General features: G+C 51.8%; 6 protein-coding genes across 6 annotated transcripts; 3 read left to right on the forward strand and 3 right to left on the reverse strand.

The window, feature by feature from the left end:
* Nucleotides 1–726: 726 nt before the first annotated feature.
* Nucleotides 727–2,292, forward strand: ALT_8424 (mitochondrial 37S ribosomal protein uS4m; the record flags this gene model as incomplete). The annotated part of the gene is made up of 3 exons (XM_033561351.1): nt 727–762; nt 850–1,299; nt 1,366–2,292. 3 exons carry the CDS (start codon nt 727–729, stop codon nt 2,290–2,292), a joined length of 1,413 nt encoding a protein of 470 aa, XP_033417242.1.
* A 613-nt stretch (nt 2,293–2,905) lies between these two features.
* ALT_8425 (uncharacterized protein) lies at nt 2,906–4,501 on the forward strand (the record flags this gene model as incomplete). The annotated part of the gene is made up of 1 exon (XM_033561350.1): nt 2,906–4,501. One exon carries the CDS (start codon nt 2,906–2,908, stop codon nt 4,499–4,501), a length of 1,596 nt encoding a protein of 531 aa, XP_033417241.1.
* A 304-nt stretch (nt 4,502–4,805) lies between these two features.
* On the reverse strand, nt 4,806–6,222 carry ALT_8426 (pyruvate dehydrogenase (acetyl-transferring) subunit E1 alpha; the record flags this gene model as incomplete). The annotated part of the gene is made up of 4 exons (XM_033561349.1): nt 4,806–5,311; nt 5,365–5,819; nt 5,896–6,029; nt 6,100–6,222. The coding sequence occupies 4 exons, from the start codon at nt 6,220–6,222 to the stop codon at nt 4,806–4,808; spliced, it is 1,218 nt and encodes a 405-aa protein (XP_033417240.1).
* A 481-nt stretch (nt 6,223–6,703) lies between these two features.
* On the reverse strand, nt 6,704–8,175 carry ALT_8427 (putative lipoate--protein ligase; the record flags this gene model as incomplete). The annotated part of the gene is made up of 3 exons (XM_033561348.1): nt 6,704–6,946; nt 7,002–7,109; nt 7,165–8,175. The coding sequence occupies 3 exons, from the start codon at nt 8,173–8,175 to the stop codon at nt 6,704–6,706; spliced, it is 1,362 nt and encodes a 453-aa protein (XP_033417239.1).
* Nucleotides 8,176–8,664: 489 nt separating this feature from the next.
* ALT_8428 (bifunctional chorismate synthase/riboflavin reductase [NAD(P)H] ARO2) lies at nt 8,665–10,037 on the forward strand (the record flags this gene model as incomplete). The annotated part of the gene is made up of 3 exons (XM_033561347.1): nt 8,665–8,699; nt 8,760–9,121; nt 9,184–10,037. 3 exons carry the CDS (start codon nt 8,665–8,667, stop codon nt 10,035–10,037), a joined length of 1,251 nt encoding a protein of 416 aa, XP_033417238.1.
* Nucleotides 10,038–10,701: 664 nt separating this feature from the next.
* Nucleotides 10,702–13,500, reverse strand: ALT_8429 (uncharacterized protein; the record flags this gene model as incomplete). Its single annotated transcript, XM_033561346.1, has 1 exon — nt 10,702–13,500. One exon carries the CDS (start codon nt 13,498–13,500, stop codon nt 10,702–10,704), a length of 2,799 nt encoding a protein of 932 aa, XP_033417237.1.
* Between the last annotated feature and the right edge of the window lie 6,219 nt (nt 13,501–19,719).

Below are 19,719 nucleotides of genomic sequence, written 5' to 3' on the forward strand. Positions count from 1 at the left end.
GACTTATGTGTATAATAATGAACGTGCATTCAAATGATTAATAATAAATTCTTGCGTATTGAGTGATGAAGATTCGAGTGTATTTGTTTGTCGCATGGAGAAGACCAAAGACCCCAAACCTCTTAAAAGCAACAGCAACGCGGCGACAAGCGCACGGACATACAACGTAGCAACGACATCTACATGAAATAAGAGTTGTTTCATACAAAGCCTTGACTACCAATATGTCGCTACGCTATGTAAGAATCCAATCTCCCAGCTCTCTTCTCCATATCCCCGCGCAAGGCGAAGAAATGATGAAAAGAGAAAGATGATCCACCACAGAGTGGAAAGTGCCAAAGAATACGCCTGTCAATGACCCGAAGGCCGTTGAACGGATTGTTCCGCCGCGCTGTGCAATGCAGGGACCAATCCGTGGTGGACCGCCTTCTTGATCGCAGCCACCCAAACAAGGTAAGTATGAAGAAAAGAAAGAAGAAAAAATTCAAAGGGTGGAGGGGGAAGCGGCTTTATATAGCTTCCAGTGGATCCAGGCTCCGGCGCTAGTACTACGCGAGGTGTTTTCCACCAATCGCAGGTTAGGTGCTCGCTGTTGCTTTTTGCCTGATGGCTGAGGCAGGAACTTTGCATCACGTGCCTGATGTGAAGTTTTGGGGTCTCATTCCGCTCATCGTTGATACTGAAGGAGGATTCGTTGCAGGTCAATTCCAACGGACACTCGCCATCATGAGGAACAGGGCTACTACGCCGTTGAGCAAGGCGGTATGTTATTGCTACACATGCGATATTACTTAGATATCGACACCCCCTTTATCGCGTGACAAAAATCCTAATGGAGCTTGATACTAGAAAATCCGGCAATCATGGAGCAAATATAATTTGTTCAATCTGAGTCGATTTCGCGCCCCTCCGACCGCAAACCGCACCTTCTTCCAGCAGAAATGGACTGCCAAGTCCGTTGCCCGAGCATATCATGGTGAACAGGTCCGCGAAAGTCAATGGTCTCGGATGTTCACCCGCCGCATCCGCAGCGTCGTGCCCATGAGCCCAGAGAAATTGGCCAGTGATGACGGTTCTGCAATGTCCGCCGGTCGAGGAGCGGGCCTGGAATCTGAAGCGAGCGGCGATGGTACAGCGGGGGCCCAGGACCAGACTTCCTTGACACCGTATACACAGATGACCTTTGCTCCTCTCGAGCGTCGGCTGGATGTTGCCATCTTCCGGGCGATGTTCGCCAGCAGTACTCGGCAGGCCCGGCAGTTTGTTGTACATGGTGCGGTGACGGTTAATGGCAAGAAGGTATGCTTTCTTGGTCTTGTGATCTCGTCTTGCCGGATCTGGCGGCTGACACTGTTACTGAAATAGATGAGATACCCCGGTTACCTCCTGAATCCTGGCGATCTTTTCCAGGTTGAACCGGAGCGCGTCATGTATGCTACCGGCGCCCCCAAGGACAAGTTTGAACGTCGAGAATCCCGCGTCGCCAGGAGAAAGGCGGCAGAGTCGAACGAGGGCGAAAAAGAGGCGGAGGGTGCGGCTGCGGAGACGGAGAACAAGAAGGATGAGTCGGAAACAACAGAGGCACAGGATCAGCAAAAGGATGACCCGAAGGAAACATTGAAGACGCTGCTCACTCAGGCCAAGACGATCATGTCCAACAGCAAGGACGTTCTCCCCGCCAAGCGCAAGCAGGAACTGCGCGGCTTTCAGAAGGCCGTCCGTAGAGTGCTCTCTCGTTCCGAATCGAGCACCGTCTTGACCGATAACCTCGAGTCTCAGTTCTCCGAGCTTATCACCTTGCTGAAGGCCAAGAAAGCCGAGAAGAAGGAAGATAAGGAATCAGAGAAGACATCTTCGACACCCGCTGAGCAGACCTCGACCACCGCCTCTGAATCAACAGACGCTACCACCACCACTACCGCGACATCTGCTGCGGAGAACAAGCCTAGCGACAAGCTTTCCGAAGCCTTCCAGCAGGCGGCTCAGAACCCCGAAGGAGAGGTGGACACGTCAGAGCTCACGGAGGAGGAATTCGAAGTGCTTCGGCGGGCGCTGATTCAGATGCGCGATAATCCGATCGACCACAGCAAGCCCTACGCTACCCCTTGGCGACCACGCGACTACATGAGCGCTTTCGCCTTCATTCCTCGTTACCTCGAGGTCAACCACAACATCTGCGCAGCCGTGTACCTACGGCACCCCGTGGCGCGGCCAGGCCGCACAGAGGTGCCAACACCCTTCAATGAGAATATCAGCACAGCTGCGTTCGCCTGGTATCTCCGAAGACGTTAGACGGATGGGCTAGTGATATATTTCCTCTTTGGCTTTACCTTGTATTCTATCTTCTGCTGGCATGTTCCATCATCTTGTATTACTGGGTCTCTGGTGTGATTTCCTACTTGTTACGGTGCTCATAGATGTATCTGCCTTGTGGTTCCAGGGAAGGTTGAGCAAAAGTGTCATGTTGCAATGGTGTTGGACGCTACTTTACCTGGATGAGCCACATCTGTACAATCAATATCCCTAACATTGTACGTGCATCAATCAATCTTTTCTCAATATAGAGCATCGTGGCCATTTGTTGGTTCATATTTGCTTGCAAACATACGTGCAAAGAGGTCTCGTAATAATACGTATTCTATTTTGGCGGGGGATGAAAATTACCGTACACAAGCGCCAGCTCCCTAAGTGAAAGCAAAAACTCTCTTGTTCCCAACGCAAAATTTGCAAAAGCAACTGGTGATTTTTCATAATCGTCTCTTTATCATATCATATCCCGTCGCATTTATCCAGTGTTTATCATTCAAGAACTACCACAAAGAGGAGCCCATTAAGCCCCATTGTCACCCAGATCAAAGCTCCTCTCCTGCCCCTGGGTCCCCTCTGGCCCAACCAGACATCAATCATGTCAATGTATCCCTGGCATGGGACGACAGGCTCGAACGCTCATCATCACCAACACACGGGAACTGCAGCGGCCGCCCCTCGAATCGACCACACGGCTCCGTCGTCGTCGCCCTCGTCGTTCCAGATGCCTCAGCTCCGGTGGCTGCCGTCTATGATGTCGCGATCCCAGCAGAATACCCTGCCTACCATCTCGTCGAATCTGCGAATGGGCCAGAACTCGCACCACCAGCCCGTGTCGGTGGTGGTCGAGGCCAGACCACCTCCGCCGGACTCCAGCGAAGGATCCGAGAGTGATCGCTCTGACAGCGCTGTGCGAGACGGCACGGGGCCGGACGGCCTGGGCGATCCGGATTATGCGCCGTCGCCGGGGGATATGGCGGCTGGCGGGGTACAGAATGGGGTGTCTGGGGTTGGGGGCGCAGCGGGGACTGGTGGAGGGGTTGCAGGAGGCAGCAATGGTCACGGGCTTGTGACGGGTAGGTTGCTGGTCGACGAGGATCTGGACGGCACAGCGGGGGGAGGAGACACGCCGCGAAAGCACGGGAAACGACTGACGACCAAGGAGGAGGTATCGCTGTTTGACATCTGCAACCGACACGCGGCGGAGTTTGGGCAGCGCAGCAACCTGTGCAAGTGGTGGAAGACGGTCACGGAGGAGTTCACGCGCGACCAGGGGCATCCGTACTCGTGGCACTCGGTGCGTCGCAAGGTGGAGATCGTCACCAAGCAGCGCATGAAGTTCCTCGAGGAGCAGCGCGAGAAGGGCGGCACCGACGCCGACGACCTGTCGAATCCGCGGTGGCGCGCAGCCGTCGACGCCTGGATCCCCACGTGGCAGCGGTGGGAGGAGGCCGAGGCACGGCGCATTGAGAGGCGCGATTTGCGTGCTCGCAAGTCCCGCAAGAGGAAGGACAGGTCGTTTGACATGTGGGATGGGAATTCCGATGGCTGGCGGCCCTCTGCCACTCCGGTCGCGGAGAACCGATTCCAGGCTCCGGGTCAGGGTACGGTTCAGGGTCAGTCTCAACAAGCGCAGCCACCTTCTGTCTCTCCTGCGTCCCCTCCGGTTCCCACTGCTTCTACTGGAGTTGGAGCCGGAGCTACCCCCGTCCAGAATACCGTCCGCCTACCTCCAGGGTTTGACTCGATGTTCGCAAGCCAGACACCCCAGCCGAACCGGACGACCCCGGCGGCGGCAGGATGGTCGTACCCGCAAGCATCAACGACTGCTCACGCCCCATCCGCCCTGGAAAGCAGCATGATGACCGCTGTATTGGAGACTCTGGGGAAACTGAACAGACACCTCGACGCAGTCAGCGCCGACCCTCGCTCCTCGCCTCTTGTTACCTCTTTGACTACGAATGGGCAGATCGCTCGGGAGAACGGGATCTCGCACGACGGCGCCGTGGACATTGCGCCAGGATCAATGTCCTCAGCTTTCATCAGCCAACTTAAGGATGAGCTCCGGCAGGAGATGCAGGATGAACTGCGTCGTGAGCTGGAGAAAGACCGGGCTTCATTGGAGGAGAAACTCGATTCCGTGCAGCGGACCCAAGAAATGATCCTCGAGATGTTGCGACAGGAGCCCAGTTGATGTTTCTTCCTTTTAAGCTTGCTTTGTTCTTTTCAGTCGCTGTTTTCATTCGATTATGATACCCTTATGAGATGAACCGCCGATATGTGTTAACCGCGGCCCTCCCAAGACTTTTTATCAACACCTCCAATTGTAGATTTCTGACGTTACGGGAGAAATATAATGCGAAACATAAACAATAATTCCGGGCTAAATTACATATACTAGACGTGCTGTAGGGGGGTGGTTCATATGACCCTGCCAATTTCCGAGTTTACAACTTTTCTCTCCAACTCCTGCTTGCCAGACATCGAAAGGGAAGAGTTTAGTAGTAGAAGGTCTCGTCGACAGTGCGGCCTCTCATCCAGCGGGGCTCACTGCCGCGAACATAGATGTCCTCGAACAGAATGCGGGGGTTGTTCTCGGGGGCGGGCATCTGCTCGGCGATGGCAACCTCCTCGTCGACGTGGCTACGGGCAGACTTGTCCAGAGCCTTGAGCTCCTCCTCGGTCATGACGTTCCAGTCAAGGATCTTCTGCTTAAGACCGGCAATGGGGTCGTTGGTGCTGCGCATGCGCTGGATCTCCTCACGGCTACGGTAGGTGGTACCGGGGTCGGACATGGAGTGGCCACCGTACCGGTAGGTGACGTACTCGAAGACCAGGGGACCGTTGCCGGCGATGGTGTACTCTCTGGCGTACTGAACGGCAGCCTTGGTGGCAAGGACATCCATACCGTTGACCTTGATACCAGGGATGTACTGACCACGCTTGTAGTAGTCGGTCAAGGCGGAGGAACGAGCGGCGGAGGTACCCATACCATACTTGTTGTCTATGAATTGTCAGATTTGGACTGCCAGTAGGTGGCACCGAAAATCAACTTACTCTCACAGCCGAAGATGGCAGGAAGGTTCCACAGCTTGGCCATGTTGAAAGCCTCAAACACCTGACCCTGGTTGGAGGCACCGTCACCGTACAGAACAATGCTGGTAGCCTTCTCCTCGTTGTACTGCTGGGCGAAAGCAAGACCGGCACCCACGGGAACCTGAGCGCCGACGATACCGTTACCACCGTAGAAGTTGGGGGCGAACATGTGCATCGAACCACCTTTTCCGTAGGCGATACCTTCACGGCGACCGAGCAGCTCTCCGATGATCGAACGGACGGTACCACCGCGCATCAGAGCATAGCCGTGGCAACGGTAGGCAGTGATAACCTTGTCGTCGCGGGTGATGGCGTGTTCGATACCGGTAGCAACAGCTTCCTGACCGATAGATAAGTGGCAGAAACCTCTGATTTTCTTTTCCTTGTACAGACGGTCGGCGGCCATTTCCATGCGTCTAGACAAAGCAAAAACCATCAAAGGTTAGATACGAGTCGCGTAACAACATAAACACCTCTCCGCTCAGTCCATACCTGGTCACAACCATATCATAGTACATCTGCTTCAGGTCTTTCTTGGTGACCTCGAGCTCATATGGAGGAGGGTCGATCTCGTATGTCTCGAAGCTCTCATCGGAGAGTCTGACTGTGAAGGGCTTGTCATCCTCCTATACACAAACACCCATTTTGTCAGCATGACACCCTCCGACTCGGGGGTTTTTGGGCGTCTCAACAAACCTGCGGAATATTTTCAGCATGCGATGAGGCGGCATCGGTAGTGACAGAGCGGCGAGCGAGAGGAGCAAAAGCCTGACGCCTCAGAGGCGCAGCCTGACGGGCCCACGCAGCTCGGAAAAGCATGATGGGAGGTCGAGAAGTCCAATTGATATGGAGGAGGAGAGATAGAGGGAGATGAGGAGATCTTCTTGCCCTGTTATCTTCAACGCCGGAGATGTTGGGATTTGGGAACAAACTTCCCCTGCGACTAGGCGGAATTCGGCAGGCGGATTACTTAAGCCACGCTTCCATTCGGGGAGCGCCGGTGTAGTCACTGCAAACAGCGCAAACAAGCTTATGCTACTATGGTACGTATTCGGAGGTGATCAAGATGGACTGTAGGCCATCTCCGACGTAAACCAAAATCTATGATCTTTTACTATGGTGTCGAAAGGAGAGACCGCCAGCGGGTATGATGTCGAGCAGACTTGGCCGGTGTTTTACGGACTTTTGACTACCCAGACCTCATCCACTCAGGACCGTGAAAGTAGTCGCATGAAACGCTAATATACATGGTTGTCTACTGTACAATACGACTGTGGTCGTTCAGGAGTATGTGAGTCAACTAGGAGCATAGCTTGCTTCCAATGAATTTTGCAAGCTCATGCGCGACTATCGCCTCAACGTCTCCGCCGAGACGGTCAGTAAGTAGGTTGTCCCACTGGCTCGACTGGATTTCGTGAAGCTTCCGTCCATTCAATACTTCATGCACTCGGCGTGCTTGCTCGGATGCCACGTTTGGATCAGATGAGACTGAAATTTCACTCTCAATGATCGCACCATGCTTGAGGCGGAGAAATACTCTGGTCTAGATGATCGGTCAGCGAGTGAAAGCGACCAACACAGCAGCAGTAAGATCTTACTGAGGGAGGCAGTGACTCTGGCAATGCGGGTCTTTGGCGCGGATCCTCCTCGAAAGGGAACGTGGAAAAGGTGAACTGTGGTGTCTGAGTGTACTTCCACTCCAACGACTGGTTAAGATCATACGTCAGTAATGGTGCGACATACTATGCGCATTTGCCTTACCCGAAGCTCGTCAATGCCTTTTCTAATCTCCAGCTCTCCATATCCTTCCTGCGCTCCTACAACACCGGCCACCCAGTCGGCTCCAGCGTACAGCTCAGGCTCGTTGGCGTGAGCACGCTGCGCCCGACGGACAGCGTCAGGACTAACCTGATACAGTCGAGCAAATTGCTCCATAATGCCCTCCATCACCGCTTGTATCGAGAAGGGAGCAAACGCATTCTCAAAGGCGGTCGAGACATTGGTCACTGGTGACCGCACACTCTCCACGCCTTTGGCCTTTATATAGTCACGGGCAGGCGAACGTAGGAAGAACCCCAAATCGTTGATATTGGGGGAATCTAACAAGCAAGTCCCATGATGTAGTGCTCGATGCCTTGTCAATTTGAATGCTGAACCAGAGATTTTCCGAGGCAGCGATGTGCCAGGCCCTCCCTGCTCGCTTGGCTCGGAGGTCATGACAATGTCATGTCGGTCATTAACACTGGTGTTGGTCGCCCCGATATTGTGTAGAGCCTGTACAACCATCTCCGCATGTTTGTTGCGAGTAAAAGTGGTGCGCGGCGAAATCACACTGTAATTCAGATTCCCCAGGTCGTGAAATACAGCTCCTCCGCCCGATCTGCGTCGAACCAGTAGTACGTCTTCACTCTCGTTGTCCCCTTCTCCAACTTCCACGCGGTCATTATAAAGTGCTTCGAGGTTGGTCTCGAGCCATGGGTTCTGATTGCGTCCGATGACAACGCATGGCCGATTGACGTACAAGAAGAGAATGCTGCTGTCGACTGGAGCATGCTCCAGCAAGAAATGCTCGATGGACAGATTCAGATATGGATCGGATGATAGCGACTGGTAAATCTGGTGCCGGGAGGACTGACGGCTCGCTAGCTGTGCAAAATGGTCGGTGGATAATGCGGAGTTATATCGTACTGCACCTCCATAAGGGCTGCTACCGTTCAGTCTAGGAGCCAAAGCCGACGTCAGCAGGCATTGTCCCCGCAGCAGACGACGCATTGAGGAACGACGAGGTTCAGGCACGGAGTGAGCATGGTTGAAGCTGTTCGAAATTCGGACTCCATGGCGGAGATCAGATGGAGACTAGGTAATGTATGGTAAGATGGCGGTATCCGTGGCGCAGGTAAAAAATAAGGAGCTGGGTATTGTAATGTAAGATCTTGTTGATGAGGGATATCTCCGATCGCCGGCGCGCTAAACCCAGATAAGCAACACCGATGACTGTTGTTAAAAAGTCCCGCTTCAACTCTTTTGCGGCCCTCAAAAGTAAGGGCTGACACAGCAGTCAGATTAACACTGAATATACATTTCACGGCTATATTTGGTTTCAATTGTGAGGCCCCTGCATCTATTTGATTCGGTCTGACCATCATTGCCGACTGACGGTTCGTTGGTAAGCATCACAATGATTCTCCCTTGCGAATAGCCCCACCAACTAACGTGAGTCAAAAAGCAGAAGCATACACGGAAACAGAAGACCGTTTCGAAATGTCGACGTGGGGAGAATACTTCCGGGTCACCACGTACGCTATCCCTACCTGAGTTCCAGCCAAGTCAGACCTCTAACCTGTCTTCGCTCGCAGTTATGGTGAATCCCATTGCCGCTCTGTCGGCTGCATCGTCGATGGCTGCCCTCCGGGCATGGAGCTCACAGAGGAAGACATTCAACCCCAGATGACCCGAAGACGTCCCGGACAGAGTGCTCTGACGACGCCTCGAAATGAAAAGGACCGTGTAGAGATCCAGTCTGGAACGGAGTTTGGCGTTACCCTGGGTACACCGATTGGAATGATGGTGCGCAACGAGGATCAGAGACCCAAGGACTACGGTGGCAGCACAATGGATCTCTTCCCTCGTCCCAGTCACGCCGATTACACTTATCTGGAGAAATATGGTGTCAAGGCGAGCAGCGGTGGTGGACGGAGTAGTGCCCGCGAGACCATCGGTCAGTTTTGAGCACACCCACCGAGAAGACGAGTTGCCGTTTGCTAACCACTTCATCTTCAGGCCGTGTCGCCGCCGGTGCCATTGCGGAAAAGTACCTACGCCTGTCGCATGGTGTCGAAATTGTCGCCTTTGTCTCCTCCGTGGGCAACGAATACCTCTTCCCCCCGACTGCCGAGCACCCTTCTCCATCGACCAACCCGGAGTTCCTGAAGCTCATCGAGACCATCGACCGTAAAACTGTTGACACCTTCGTCCCCACTCGCTGCCCGAACGAGGAGGCCGCAGCGCGCATGACAAAAGTGATTGAGACCTTCCGGGACAACCAAGACAGCATCGGCGGCACCGTCACCTGCGTGATCCGCAACGTCCCCGTCGGCCTGGGCGAGCCCTGCTTCGACAAGCTCGAGGCCAAGCTGGCGCACGCCATGCTCAGCATTCCCGCCACCAAGGGCTTCGAGATCGGCTCGGGCTTCGGCGGCTGCGAGGTCCCCGGCTCCATCCACAACGACCCCTTCACCGTCTCCGAGGTCCAGACTCGCACCGGCAACAACACCATCAGCACGCAGCGCCTGACCACCAAGACCAACAACTCCGGCGGCATTCAGGGCGGTATCTCCAACGGCGCCCCCATCTACTTCCGCGTCGCCTTCAAGCCCCCCGCCACCATCGGCCAGGCCCAGACCACCGCCTCCTACGGCTTCGAGGAGGGCATCCTGGAGGCCAAGGGCCGCCACGACCCCTGCGTCACCCCGCGTGCCGTCCCCATCGTCGAGGCCATGTCCGCCCTCGTCATCATGGACGCCCTCATGGCCCAGTATGCCCGCGAGAGCGCAAAGAATCTGCTGCCCCCGCTGCCCAGCACCCTTCCTACCAAACCTACCCTTGGCTCCAGCGGTGCTCCCGCCTCTTCATAGACCTGTTTTCCCCTAGAATTTATATCATAGTTTTCAAATTCATTGCAAAAAATAGCATCTTTTTTTCGGGCTTTTCAACATGCACCTGATGAGTACTTGCATCGTTTCCATCTCATCTCGCGTCGCATTCAACGCGGCTGTTCTAGATCTTTCCCCGAATCTACAGCTGATAACGATATCTACTCTGTCAATGCAATCTACGCATGGCCTCGTCGTAGTCTCTAAACAGCTATCCAAAACAACAAGTGCTTTCTATTTACTTCTGTCTTCCAACGTACAGGCCACAAGGAACAGTAATATGTTCGCAATCTCGAGACTTCCTCCTGTCGTATGCCCACAAAACAGTCCAGTTGAGAGTCCCGCCCAGAAGCGAAGAGAAGGAAGAGAAAAGGTCGTGACTTCGTGCTTCATAGCATAGTCCGTATTCGTTCGTCAGACACAGCACCCGGGGTGTAGAAAAGAACACGCTCAAAACAGGCCAAACAAGAAATGAGGCAAGCAGGACAAAAGCCGCGGTTATCAACCCCTTTCGCCAGGAAGGGCAGGCAACAAAAAGAAAAAGCGAACAAGAAAGAGAAGAAAATCTTATGAATATACAATTGATCGCAGCGGTCATGGGATACACCTTTTGCGCTGTAACAACTCTAGCGGTCTAGGCTGTCGTTCATGCTGCGGTGTTACTCCGACTGATAGATCTCTCAGACATGTTATCCAAGTCTTGGGCGGTGGCGTTAACCACCCTCAATCTCTCCTTAGGAACTGTGAATGTGATTTGGACCCGTCTGCCCTCGGCTGCGCCCTCGACGTCCCAGTCGTCGTCGTCCACGTCTATCAGCCCGTCCAACGCCGAGTCATCCCGGGATGACCTGATGGTCTGAAGCCCCGTATCTCGGGAGCCTCGATTGCTTGCTCCCCAATCTTTGGCACCCTGTTTTCGTCTGAACAGCTCGGCCGAGGCACTCACGGCTCGTCGCGGGACCTTCGACTCATTCTGTGCGACATCCACCGTCCTGGCTCCGAGGACTGTACTCCTCCGATCAATGCCCGACGCCAGAGAGGCTGTTGTCGAGTCTCGTATCGCTGTAACTCGCCTCTGCGTTCCGGAAATCACGCGACGCACGCTGCCCATCCAGCCAAACGTCCGCGCTTTTGGAGTCAGCGGCGATCGACCCGGCGTTGAGGGTTCCTCGATTGGCACGTTTAATTCGGTATCATTTCTCAGAAGATGCTCCCCCTCGGCCCATCGTAGCGAAAGGGTTGTATGTGCGGTAGAGTATGAGTCCGAGGAGTAGCGCTTCTCTCTGGACAGTCCTGTCCCATAAGTGGACGTGGAAGGTGGCACTTCTGGCGAATTGCGTTCATTATCTGGCAAACTTGTAGGGGTACGAAGTGGCGCCTGGGGGCGAGGAGCACTACTCCCAGATCTAGCTGAAGAGTCCGAAAGATTCGACGAAGTGCGCTCGTCCTGGTCCGAGGGCAAAACTCCGTCTCGGGGTGGATCTTCCGCGGGTACAGCTCTAACTGTTCGGAATGAAATCCCAATTGGATTCGACATTGTACTGCGCGGAGTAACGAATTCAGCGCCTAAGAAAGGTCCAGAGGCCGCGGCAGTATCAGGGTCACCGAATGCTGGAGAACTAGCTTCCTCCTCGTCGTGTTCGTCAATTGGATGAATTTCACCTGCAGCCTCGCTTCTTCTGTACTCGCTGTATGGCGCTGAATATCGGTAAGGGCGCGTTCCCAAGCTTTGCTGGCTGTTTCTGTCAGGAGTCGGGATATCGCGAAGCAGGCTGGTGCTCTCGGCAGCACCTTCGCCGTTGTCCTGCCCGTTCCGGCTTGGAGCGGTAGTCCAGGAGATCGTCTTATTCTGGTCCCTGGTCTTGGACACGCGGATGCTGCTCGCCATTTCGGGCTCGTCCCTGCCCCAGAAGTGTGCCCTTTGTGCACTGAGAGCGAGCTTGCGCAGTTCGCGATCCCGAGACCGCCGCACACGGCGTCTCCGCCAGAACCACCAAGCAAACACAGCCAAGCCTGCAGCTGACGGAATCCCCAGTCCGAGTCCTGCACCCAACCCTGCCTTTTTCGACAATGAAGACGTGGAGCCACCAGAGGCTCCTACGAGTTCCGGTTCCGGTTCCGGCAGGCTTGGATTTCTATATGAATTCATCCAGCTTCCAGACGTAACATTGTATAGAAAGACTTGGGAGTTAGGCTGAGGCCCTACTGCCGACCGCTTCGTTGTTGTGGAAGTGCTGTACCCGCCGGCGATCATCATCACACCGCCAGGAAGCATTGCTGCACCATGACCGTAGATCCCAGTTCCGTCTGCGAGTCCGCTTCCTTGGTTAGATGGGACCGCCCAACGCCATGAGCCAGTGCCTCCAAACTCTTCACCCATCTCCAATATAGCCAGCTGAGGCTCAGCAGGTCGACTGGTACTGCCTACCCATCCGCCGAACACGATGACCTTGCTACCGTCGGGCGAGAGAACGGCCGTGTGGCCCGACCTTGGCTCCACGAATGCTGAATCTCGAACAGCAAGCTCAGTTTTCCCGATATCCGACCCTGACTCGACAGTGACGAAGCTCCAGCTGTCCTGAGGAAGAGAATAGATGGCAAGCTCAGACATATTGATGAAGGCTTTCTGGGTGTGGCCCCCAATGAAGAGAAAGTTCTGTTGCTGTAGTGTTCGACCTAAAGGAGACAGTGCGTAGGTAGGACGCAATGGAGTAATTGTGAACCCGCCCTCCGGGATAGGTGGTGCGCGCAGGCCAGCCGTTGATATTCGATATGAAGAGACACGGTCAGAGGTCGGAGGACTCAAGACGATCATGGACTGAGAATAGTTGGCCGCGTAGATCCAGGTGGCTTTCGGGGTCCTGTTGAACGGACACATGCCACCGAAGGTGTACAGCGAGCTCTCCGTCATGTTAGAAGATGACCAGGCGAAAGCGGCAGACAGATAGTTGGGTCCGTAGCTGTTGACTCCTAAGTTCCCTTGCCCTAAGTCTAAATCACGCACTTCCCACGTTCCATTGCCGCTCGAGTTGTTAAGACTTGGCGTAAACACCCAAAGCCTTCCTTGCTCGTTTGATTGTCCGCAGTCCCCTACATAGACCTTGATGAGACCATGTTGATCAATAGCCGGAACAAAGGCAGAGGATTGGTTGTCTGTGTGGAACGGCAGCTCATCTAGAAGAACCGTGTATTCCGGGCTGGCTGCGTTGACCTCTCCTGAGACATTCAACGAAAGAAACTGGGTGGCATGCGGCTGCGAGTCACTGGGCCGCAGTAAGTAAGCAAGAGAGTCGTTGTGCTGGGTGGTATAGAGGATATGGGACGGTGAGTATGGAATCGCTGCGCGGACAGGACAGACAAGCAGCGACACAAGCAAGACAATGGACGTCAGACTCATGACGGCAGTCCTGCCCATTCCAGATTTCCGTAAAGGGCCGTCATCCATGGAAGGGTAGGAGTGAAGATGCCAGAGTGTCTAGTGGATATGAAGACTGCGATCCGAGATGATGCGCGATGCATCTAGTGATCGATGATCTTAGCTTGTCACGAAGATTTAGGGTAGGCGCGGGCCAGGCACCAGATCGACCGTCATGGAGCAGGACTGTACGGTGGGACTATCGTGTAGTTCCTCTGTTAAAGGGGACGAGGATTGATAAATTCGAATGGATTTAGTAGATTGTTCTGCACCAAGGGTTGAATGAAGACGCCTTTGCGAAGAAAATATTAAGCGTGTAGGAGAGAGGCGCAAAGATGAAGGTAACAGCAACAGTAAACATCCCAGGCAACATCCACATCCTACCTTACGCGTACGTGAATACTCCAGAGTAGGAAGTCATCTAGCCGGATTGTCTGTCTATGACCCATTCTGAATCTTACTGCCCTCCACTGTTACACAATGTATGCAATCATTGAGCATCACTCGCGGCCTGAAGGACCAGTGAGAAGGGTACGTTGAGCAGCCCAAATAGATTAATGGTGTGGCCAAGTGAAGCTGTGATAGTAAACACGGGCGGGTTGCACTGGCAACGCTGGGCGGGGGATCCATCCTCATTTATTGACTGGATTAGAGGCAGAACTCTGATGATGAGGGGCGAAAGTCAAGACTATATTTGATAGAGTATGATGCTACGGAGACAGAAAGTAGATAGATAGCAGGTATTCATGAAGTGATATCTTGAATGAGGATGAGGATCCAGTCTGTCTTATCAATCAGTGGCATGTGTGATCGATCATCCCTTGATGTCTCAGGCGGAGAATGTGAGACAGCAAATGGTCGCAACCTCATCTACGGAGTAGTAACCATCTCTACAGACTGCATTCTGCGTATTATTGTGTAGAAGAAGATTGTACTCTGAAGCATCAAATCGAGGCCCAACTTATGAAACGGGAACGGTCCCAACGAGGAATCCTTCTATTTACACCACAGACGGTCTATCGTATAACCGACTATCGCCGAATACCACTAAGGTAGCTCTCTTGAATAATATAAGCACAGAGTATTCGTACACCATACACCATCTATCATCAAGCAAGGGATGAGCTTTCATGTGCTCGTGCGGGGTCTCACACATCAATACGTATAGATATGCGTGTACAGAGGTATATCATGGAGTACCTGTTTCCTGTTGAAACACCGCCACCACAGCAGAACAATAATGTAGAGACTGGCCAGCATCTGAAGACATCAGTATCGCTTCTCAGTTGCCCTTCACCGGATAATAGCAACATCCCAGCCTCCCAGTCCACGATTCCTACCCAATCCAAGGCGCAAATGCAACAAAATGTCCGTGCTGGCTTGGTACTACCTGACGCTTCAATCAAAGGCTCGGGTCGGCTACAAGCTGGGTATGAAATTGCAGCCGAAGTTGGCCACGAATCAGAATCCATTCATACCCTCTTGGTCTTCTAATGGCAATGGATTATTGTCTTCATACATATGCAACTAGCTAAACCCGGGGTTAGTGCGATGAGGGGTTGCGACCTGAGGCATAAGCAGGTAATAGAAGCATTGACCGTCCAAGGAAAAAGCAAACAACAATCTTGAACGATGATCATGGGGTTGGACTTAGCTACTGAGACTGGACTTAACCCTTAGTGTATCTAGTTCTTCATACGGAAGGCATTTGGTGGCTTGTAAAGTTATAGTCTTGAGACGCAATACGGAACTCGGCATAGGCTTCATTCTAATCCCTCACTTCAATATTGTCTAGTTGGCTAACTGTCTGAACTGTCTTAGGCTTACCATAAAACCCTATTCAGATAGCCAATGCAAGACGCCGTAGTTTGCAGCACTTCAGAACTTTCTCATTTGTTTGCGCGAGGCAGCTGGGTACTGTCATAAGTGATGGCAAGTACTGACCTGACAGTATTCAGTCCTTGGCTCCTTAGGATGCCAGGCTGGTAGTCAGTGATACCGTATGCATAGTCTGCACCGCATCCGGTGGCAATGATGCTTCTCACAGCAGTGATGATGCAGGGGTAGGACTGTTTGATGTGAGATCAAAAATTATATTAACTGCCTCAGTCTGCACTGCCCGCACAGGACAAGGTCGGACAGATCCATGGGTGGAATGATGGATGGCTGCAGGTAATTCTGTAAGCGAACTAGCGTCCGAGGACGGATGGCCCCAGCTTTCCGTCATGGTCTCCCTTTTACTTTACATCCATACCTAAAACTTTTGTTAAATTTCACTTGCGCTAGTTTTTCGATTTTCACCATACCAAGCCTACGGAGGACCCTAAAGCTTAGGTTGGTCACACTGCCACCTACTGGAATAGGAGGTGCTGTTTGACCATGAAAAAGCAACAGTGGTGGGTGTTACAGATAGATACTTTGTACAATGAAGGATGAGATTAGAAGGCAAATCGCTATTAGACTTAGAGCCACCCGCTCAACTACAACTCTCCTGCGGGCCGGCGTTTGACCCGTGCGCTTGCACAGTGCACTCACTCCATTTCGACGGAAAAATAATTCGACCTTGACGAGGCATCAGGTAGGTACGTACATACATGCATGCATCGACTGCAAACAGACCTCAATACGAAGGATGGCAAATTTGCGATGCAGCCCGGGAACCTACGTAGTAGTATTCAACATGCAGATGAAGTAATACACCGACGCCTTCGCAGTTCTGCCATGGTATCAAGCCTATCTATAACGTTCGAGACGCCTTCAACAGTTGGGTCACCAAGACAAAAAAGCCTAGCACCGTCAACTCCTGTATCAAAATTTCCGCCACTACCATCATATCCAGAGAGCGACCCGACTGAAAGTGCCCGTTTTGTCATCGAATAGAGAGGTATATGGTTGGCCGGTTGGCGCCCAATGATGTAATACTCGAGAGAGGTCGTTGCGATTGGGGCATGGTTCCGGAGAAACCATTTTGCTAGGTATCTTCTCCTGAGTTAGCGGAAACTCAAGTAGCATTTGGCTAAAGGTCAAAGACTAAAGTGAAAAAGACTAGGGGCGACTCTGCAGGTAGATGGAAGGGTTGGTTAGATGCTGGGGTCTATTTACAAGCGTATTCTGGGAGAGTTCTCGTCTCGCTTAGGAATGCTCCTGAAACCGGTTCAGACCTTGTGTGGAAGCATACGGAGTAGTACAGAGAGATGATAAATACGAGCTTCTCGTCTACCTTAGGTACCTTCTAGGTACTGGACACTAAGCCAGTGGTACCTACCTAAATCCTTGCCTACACAGGTGATCCTGCTATGCACAGTCTTGGAGGATCCAAAGGCAAAATTTTGACGGGAAAGTCTATCTTGTTCTTGTACGAGTCATGGGAAGAAAATGGGTACTTGGCGTCTTTCATTATCTACTTGTGCTTAAGGAGAGCTGCTTCTCAGTTTGTTCCTTATCACAGAGGTTAGGAAAACGTTCCTGTCAAGACATCAAGTCCAACCAAGGTTGCCTCTAAAGCAGCCACTCCTCGTGGGTTCCGACCGAAATTGGGTCGCATACGCGAATGATGATGCTGTAGAGAGGTACATGTAGTCTGTATAGGTGTAAGTTTCCACAGCCTTCCAATCACCCAGGAGACATCCTTAGATGGAGACTCTTGGGTCCAATGCTGACCGCGCCAAGAGGGCTTGCGCTGCTCTACAACGAAAGTGGATATAGGTTGCTTCAATATGTCGATACCATAATACTGACCTCGTCGAATATCAAACAAATGGTCGCTGAGGTGTTATGTTATTGTGCTTTCGCATGACGATATCTCATTCATTGTGCTTCATAGGTACTGAGCGAGAATCGTTGCATGAAAATTACTTCATACAGGTACATAAGGTACCTAATAAGTAGTTAGTCGGGTTTACTCAGACTGCCTAAATGTACCTACGGAGTAGAGAACAGACCTCCGGCTAACAGTCCAAGCTCAACGAGGCGAAGCAACGCGATTGGATGGTAAGACAAGACCGCTCCTCGGAGAAAATTCAGGTACCTACAGTGTATCTAATGGAAGAAATAAGTTCCAGACTTGGATATGATTGTGTCGATTGGTCCGGAAATTGATCAATCATTTCCATAATCTATCAGTGATCGACCGTCTGCGTATAGTGAAGTAGAAGATACTAGAAATTGGAGACAATTGAATAAAAGGTGCCTGGAATGGGCGAGAATAGTGGAGGGCAGGTTGGTAAATGGACGTTGGACCCACGGAACAGCAGATATGCTTCATGACGGGGACATGCTAATCGGCTCGAAGTATAGCGGTAAGGTGTTTGGGTGATATGATGAATCAGCTATCCATCAAAATGAAGGGGTAAGGCAGGTTAAAAATGCCACGATAGCAGTTCCTGAGCCTAAGAGCTTACTCTGAGTACATAACCTCAGAAAATGCTCTGGAGGACTGCAAGAGTGCAAGACTTGAGAATCGATGATGGCACTGAGTGGGCGATGAGGTCGTTGACCTGACGGAAAGAAAGGAATGGAAAAAGTCCCCTACGTAATATACTCCCGTCCGTGCTGTATCAGATGGCGGATGGTCAGTGGATAAGCTTGGCATCTTGCCACTCCATACCTTACCCTGATCTCTCACATCGTGTGGGAAATACTCTACTTGATTTCTACTTTCTCTATCGAAACTCCTCTGGAATTGCTAGATTAATTTAACGAGTACATACAGAGAGTGATCAAGTCAGGATAGGATGGCTTCTGTGATCATTCCAAGTAGATTAAAGTATTGTCCAAGTTATGGAACATCATATGGGCAACACCATTGGACCCATGGCATGGCTGACTGTCATATTACCATGTCATTCCGTCCAGCAAGTGATTATCGAGAAAACTTACCGTACCGTACATAATTTACAACCCTGTGACTCTTTACTTTACCAAACCCAAACTCCCTCAACCAAGCCCAATAACGAACCACTGCCAGTTTTAACCAAGAGCCCAAAGAGCCCGAGACACAATCAGTCCGGACAATCGGCCGAAGGGATAACCCCTTTGACACCAGCTGAAAGACGAAAACTTTGAATTGAAGAGAAATGCAAAATAATACAACTGGTACTATATCATATTGGATAAAGTAATGAGCTATGAAGTGTTGACTGTTGAGCTGTACACGAATTATTACCATATGATTACAATCTTAATTACCTACTTAATCATGGATATCAGGATCAGGAATAATTACCAACCTTCAGTCAATGATTTAGTTACCCACCAAAGTTCCCCACCACTACCAGAAATAACCCACTAGTCCTGGCTTGACCCATCCGCCTATCTGTCTATCTCTGATTAACTATTATTATTATTCTTTTTCCCTGAGTATTGATCATTACTACTATCGAATTCCCCCCTCCGCCTGTTCCCGCCTGACAAAAAGTTATTTTTCCCTAGAATAAAACACCTTTTGCCTGCCAAGTGCCTACGACCTTCATCTTTCCTGTTCTCTATACACCCTCGTCTCGCTCCCTCTTCCCTACTAATCAAACTTCTATCATCTCTTTTCCGTATTCGTCTTATTCTTCTTTCCTTCTGACTTCTTTCATCTCAACCCGTTGGGGAGACTTTTTTCTCATTTTCCCAAGTTCTTCCGCTCCCTTGTTTTCTATGCGCAGACGCTCCTTTCCTCTCAGTCCACCGTACTAGAACAAATCTCTCTCCGCCCTCCGTCATCGGCCCTCCGTACAACTCACATCTCCTTTTTTGAGATAAAGGGCCTTTCTTTTTTCATCGATTATTACTCTACGATTAACTCCCGCTGCTCTCCTTCTTTCCTGCCCGACGTTCAGAATCTCCTCTGTTTCGCCGGGCGCAAGATTCGATCCTCCACCATTTGACTGGCGCTGTAGCAGGTCTATCGCCGGACTTTTATCCGTCGTCACCGCTGTCCGGCACGCGGTGTCAGCTTTGCCCTTGCACCAACCGTCAATCATCCATTGCCAACTCAGCCTGCATGACTGCTGTCGCTTCCGCCCGAGTCGGACCCTGAGACAGAGTAATGCCGAATCATTCGTGCGCCCGATCACAACTTCCCGTCAGCCCGCCTTAAATTGAATGGTTTACTGCGGAAAAATAATAGACAGGAAAAAGAGAAGGAGCAGGAAGAAGAAGAAGAAGAGAGGGAGATAAAAAGTGCTTAGGTGGAGGAACAATTTATTAACAGGTCCCAACACACAGAGGACAGGGAGGAAAGCATCAACAAAAACCCAGATA

This window comes from Aspergillus lentulus, assembly GCF_001445615.1.
Source record: "Aspergillus lentulus DNA, contig: Alt16, strain: IFM 54703, whole genome shotgun sequence".
NCBI classification, from domain to species: Eukaryota; Fungi; Ascomycota; class Eurotiomycetes; order Eurotiales; family Aspergillaceae; genus Aspergillus; species Aspergillus lentulus.